The following is a 5,314-nucleotide window of genomic DNA, read 5'->3' as shown; positions in this document are numbered from 1 at the left end:
AAAAAAAAAAAAAAAAAAAACTTTTTAAAATTAAGAGTCAGTTTTACTACAAAGAACTTGGATTTAAGTTTGCATAAAAGTATTGAGAAGCCAGGAGTGGTGGCAAACACCTGTAATGCCGGTGGCTTGGAAGGCTGAGGTAAGAAGACCACAAGTTCAAAGTCAGCCTCAGCAATTTAGCAAGACCCTGTTTAAAAAAAAAAAAAAAAAAAAAAATTAAAAAGGGGGAGGGAGTTGTGGCTCCGTGATAAAGCACTTGCCTGGCCTCACTTGCCTGAGGCCCTGGGTTTGATCCTCAGCACCACATATACATAAATAAAATAAAAGATTCACTGACAACTAAAAAAATATTTTTTAAAAAAATTAAAGTACAAAATAGGCTGTGGATGTGGTGTTCAGTGGTTAAGTGCTCCTGGGTTCAATCACTGATACCAAAAAGAAAAAAAAAAGTGTTGAAAAATTATTTTCACTACATCCTCACCTGGTTGATTTCCACGTTTAAAAGTTTAAAGGTCAGTTGGCATGGTGGTGCACGCTTGTGATCCCAGTGGCTAGGGAGGCTGAAACAGAAGAATGGCGAGTTCAAAGCCAGCCTCAGCAATGGCGAAGCACTAAGCACTCTCAGTGAGACCCTGTCTCTAAATAAAATCTAAAATAGGCTGGGGGATGTGGCTCAGTGGGGTTGAGCGCCCCTGAATTCAATCCCTGGGAAAAAAAGTTTAAAGGTTAAAACTGAATTAAAAGCAAGTCAGTAATACTTGTTTTTTTTCTTTGTGGATCCAACCCGGGCCGCACGCATGCCAGGCGAGCGCGCTACAGCTTGAGCCACATCCCCAGCCCTATTTTGTGTTTTATTTAGAGACAAGGTCTCACTGAGTTGCTTAGCTCCTCGCTCTTGCTGAGGCTGGCTTTGAGCTTGCGATCATCCTGCCTCAGCCTCCGGACCACCTACACTTCTTAAAAGAAAAAATAATTCCCTGTATAGGACTTAATACATATCCCAAGATGCAGGAGAAACTACATTTCCCACGATGCCCTAGTACAGGAAGGAAGTGAGAGGAGACCACTGCCGTCATTGCATATAGACCGGAAGCCCGCTACTTAGTTCTTTTTCCCATCTTGCAAGGTAAGAAAGGCGGCTCTCTTGGGAAGACTGAATTTGAAGACCTCAATCCTTCGCCATCCGAAACCTGAGAACGTTAAGTCGACACCTACAGGGGTCTAGCATGCTCAGGGTCAACTGAGAGGCCTTCCAGACGCTTTATTTCTTTGACCTGGATTGGCGGCGGGGAGCGAAAAGTGAGGTGGAATGCGGTGGAGGCTACGGCTGTTCCCCACGCTCTGGGGCTGGGGAACCGGGGTCCGTGTAGGCTGCCAGAGCGAGCTGGTGGGCCCAGAGGGACGGGGCAACAGCGTTCGCTCTGGCGTCCTGAGCTCGGGTCACAAAATATGCCGCTGAGCTTGTCTCGGCCACGTTGAGGTTTGAGGCTGAAGCCGGTTGCTCTCGCGTTTTCCCCCACGTCCCCGACCGGAAGTCGCTTCTTAGTCGTGGAGTTTATGTCTTCGGGAATGACCCGAGTTTGAGCTGTCATTTCCCTAAACCGAATTTGTTGACTGAGACAGGGGTCTTAAGACGTGGGAGCAAAGATTTTGAAAGCAAACGATTTCAAGCTCTGTACTCGCCGCTTCCGAAATTTGCAAATTTTGTTGAAGACTCCTAAGTTTTTAAGTTTGCAAAACAGTAATACTAAAGTAGGTCTCTCCGGATATTTAGCAAAAATCCAACGGGTGTAAATTTGCAAATTCTCAAAAAGTTTAGTCTGTTGGCAGGGGGACCCTAATATGGGTTAGTGTGGAGTTGGGGGAGAAAGCCAATATCTTAAGGGGGAAGGCTTGTAGAAGGGAAGCCCAGCCCATCTATGTGCAGTTTTAATATTGCCTTGTTTTGGGGTGATTGGTGAAATGCCTTTTTTTTTTTTTTTGGTAGATGGCGGGTGAAAAGGCTGAGAAGCCAGACACTAAGGAGAAGAAACCTGGAGCCAAGAAAGCTGATGCTGTTGGCAAGGATAAAAAGGAAGACTCTACGGATAAGAAACCCAAGAAAGGAAAACCCCACTGCAGCCGGAACCCTGTCCTGGTTAGAGGAATTGGCAGATACTCCCGATCTGCCATGTACTCCCGAAAGGCCATGTATAAGAGGAAGTACACTGCTGCTAAGTCCAAGGTATGGAAAGAAGAAAACCAATAACCATTATGTCTTGGCGTTCATTCTCTGTCTCTGACTTTTTGATGCATTTGTCTTTGTAGGTTGAGAAGAAGAAAAAGGAGAAGGTTCTTGCTACTGTTACAAAACCAGTCGGTGGTGACAAGAATGGTGGTACCAGGGTGGTTAAGCTTCGCAAAATGGTGAGATTTGGGGGAGGCTGTGAAATGGGATTTTTAGATTAAAGTTGAAAATTTAGCGATGTTCTTGTGCACTTAAATAACACATAAGCTCCTGCTTGCCAGAGGATTGCTAGTTGAAGATAAAGGTTCTGGTTTTGCAAAGTTGTCTTCAAAACATTTACTACATCTGATGTAAGTTGAGTTAACTTTCCTGAGCTTTGTTTCTGATAGGTTTATAGTGAAAGTGAGACTGCATGAAATAAGTTACTTATACTGGATTGGGCTCAGTGGTTGGGCTCTTGCATAACATGCACAAAGAAAGCCCTGGATTCCTTTGTGAATAAAAGAGGAGTGAGACCTGTTGCCGTGAGGATGTCATACTTGATTTCAACTAGAAAACAAGCTGCATCTCCCACTTTTTTTGTTATTTGGGTTTGCCCCCTCTTAGTACATATAAAATATAGTATAGTATGTCTGAAATGCTTTCTGAAGGAGTTTGTATTAGAGGTCAGTGACCCTGAAGAGGTGGAAAAGCTTGTGTGAGAATGGCTCCCTTACAGCTGTGTAGGGTAGCTTGCCAGGCATCTCTGTTTCCAAAGTCTAAACAGGTGACCTGCTTGCAGTTTTCTTTTCTTGAACACTCTTGTGTTAAATCCTATGCTTTGTACATAGAAGATGTGAGCTTTTCTAAATTTAAAGTCTGTTTTGGAAGATGAAAAGAGAAGGATGTAACTAAAGCATTTGAGTTTCAAACAAGGAAAAAGATTAGCAATGTTTTCATGATACCAGATTTGGCTCTTCTGATCTAATGGTTTACTTAAGTTAAGTGGAGTCCATGAACTGTCTCTAGCCTAGATACTACCCGACTGAAGATGTGCCACGGAAGCTGTTGAGCCATGGCAAGAAACCCTTCAGTCAGCATGTGAGAAAGCTTCGAGCCAGCATCACTCCTGGGACCATCCTGATCATCCTCACCGGGCGCCACAGAGGCAAGGTAAGCAGAGTGCCTAATACAGTATGATTTAACCAGTATAAGTAACTTATTTCTACCATCATTACAGATGACACCTATTCATAAGTTAGCCTAGTGTGATTGCTTCCAGAACTGCTGAGCTACCAAATTTGGGTGGCTTGTGATGTGGTTAATTCAGAAGTCAGTTTTTTGTGGTTCTAAGGATTAAGCCCAGGGCCTTGTGTATACAAGACAAGCACTCTAATAACTGAGCTATATTTTTAGCCTTCACAAGTCAGGTTTTTTTTTTGAGAGAGAGAATTTTTTTTTAATATTTATTTTTTAGTTCTCGGCGGACACAACATCTTTGTTTGTATGTGGTGCTGAGGATCGAACCCAGGCCGCACGCATGCCAGGCGAGCGCGCTACCGCTTGAGCCACATCCCCAGCCCCACAAGTCAGTTTTTAATTGGAAAAAATATCTTTTGTTTAACTTATAGAGAGTGGTTTTCCTGAAGCAGCTGAGCAGTGGCTTGCTACTTGTGACAGGTAAGAAAATCCGTAGATTTTTATGTTCTGAACAGATTTTGAAACATTTGCAGTATATGTGTTTCTGCTATTTATGCTGTAGTTTCTTAATATTGAGCTTCTGGTTCTCATTTCATTGCCTTATATATGTGAGATAAAGGGGGCAAGTATTTAAATTTTTGTAGCAACATATCAAATAACTTTCGTCTAAAATACCGAATGAGCCAGGCAAAAGGGCTGGGATGTGGCTTAGTGGTTAAGTGCTCCTGGATTCAATCCCTGGTACCAAAGTAAACAAAAAACCCATGGTTTTGATCAACCTGTATAAGTAAGTGACATTTCTTTTACCATCCTGGGTCACCTGAAAAGATTTGAGGGGGCAAAGGCCCTGGACAGACAGATACTAGAACATTCTAGATTCTGGTACAGTTGAGAATTTTTCTAAATCAGGATTAATGCCAAGTTAAAATCAATAATTGTTTCCATTTTACCTTATTAATGTTTTCTTTAGGACCTCTTTCCCTCAATCGAGTTCCTCTGCGTAGAACACACCAGAAATTTGTTATCGCCACCTCCACAAAGATTGATATCAGCAACGTGAAAATCCCAAAACATCTCACTGATGCTTACTTCAAGAAGAAGAAGTTGAGGAAGCCCAGACACCAGGAAGGTGAAATCTTCGACACAGAGAAAGAGGTACAGTTCTTTTCTCTTGTCACTTGTGACAGCACTTGGGGGATGGGGATCGAGGGCTAAGCATTGTATTTATAACTTGGTAATAATAACCTTTTTTAAATGTCTCGTTTTCTCTTTAGAAATACGAGATCACAGAGCAGCGCAAGGTTGATCAGAAAGCTGTGGACACACAAATTCTACCCAAAATCAAAGCTATCCCTCAGCTCCAGGGCTACATGCGATCCGTTTTTGCTCTAACAAATGGAATTTATCCTCACAAATTGGTATTCTGAATTTCTTACCAAGAACCTAATTAAATAACTGATACATTTTATTTGTGTCCTTTTTATTTTATTCTCTTTACGTTGGTCTTTAGACAAATTCTAACCTTCCTGGAGGTAGGGCATGACCCTGCTGGTGTGATGGGGTTTTGCCTCTGGTGTAGGGTGGGATTGGAGGAGACCCCCTCTGGGGAATGGAACCGCAACCTCCTGGGCCTTGGAAGAGCCCTTTGGCTTCAGATTTATCCTTAGTACTGGTTTGTTTTTCACCAACCTCCCCCAATGTCAGCTCACATTACTAATCATCCTGAATATCAATGCTAAACCATGCACAATAAGAAACATACACTGTCCACCCCTCCAGTTACTACCCATCCATCTCTCTAGTGCTCAACTCTCAGCCCCCCAGCCATAGGCATAATAGTCTTTTGTGTCTACAATCCAAACAAATAGCCAATGAGTCAGTTATTTTTATAGCCTAGAAGGTGTATGC

The 5,314-nt window shown here is 42.7% G+C and overlaps 1 protein-coding gene and 1 long non-coding RNA gene across 6 annotated transcripts in view; one reads left to right on the top strand and one right to left on the bottom strand.

Moving 5' to 3' along the window:
* LOC125611288 overlaps positions 1 to 841 on the bottom strand; it is a 6,173-nt gene extending 5,332 nt beyond the window's left edge. Inside the window, exon 1 of the long non-coding RNA XR_007341442.1 lies at positions 482 to 841. This is a non-coding gene — a long non-coding RNA (uncharacterized LOC125611288). The remainder of the gene's footprint in view (positions 1 to 481) is intronic.
* Positions 842 to 900: 59 nt separating this feature from the next.
* Positions 901 to 4,874, top strand: Rpl6 (ribosomal protein L6). 5 transcript variants are annotated; one of them, XM_015505198.2, is made up of 7 exons: positions 901 to 1,126; positions 1,988 to 2,224; positions 2,308 to 2,406; positions 3,236 to 3,379; positions 3,838 to 3,886; positions 4,377 to 4,561; positions 4,681 to 4,874. In XM_015505198.2, exons 2-7 carry the CDS (start codon positions 1,988 to 1,990, stop codon positions 4,831 to 4,833), a joined length of 867 nt encoding a protein of 288 aa, XP_015360684.1. In that variant the 5' UTR covers positions 901 to 1,126; the 3' UTR covers positions 4,834 to 4,874. The 5 variants fall into 5 exon arrangements, with proteins under 5 accessions (XP_015360684.1, XP_048641687.1, XP_048641689.1 ...); XM_048785730.1 differs by having other exon boundaries at positions 1,100 to 1,304; XM_048785732.1 differs by lacking the exon at positions 901 to 1,126 and adding an exon at positions 1,182 to 1,199.
* Positions 4,875 to 5,314: the final 440 nt, after the last annotated feature.

The sequence above is a fragment of the Marmota marmota genome, unplaced genomic scaffold, assembly GCF_001458135.2.
Source record: "Marmota marmota marmota unplaced genomic scaffold, marMar, whole genome shotgun sequence".
Taxonomy (NCBI): Eukaryota; Metazoa; Chordata; class Mammalia; order Rodentia; family Sciuridae; genus Marmota; species Marmota marmota.
Note: the sequence above shows the minus strand (reverse complement) of the source record. Positions and strands in the feature narration are given on the sequence as shown.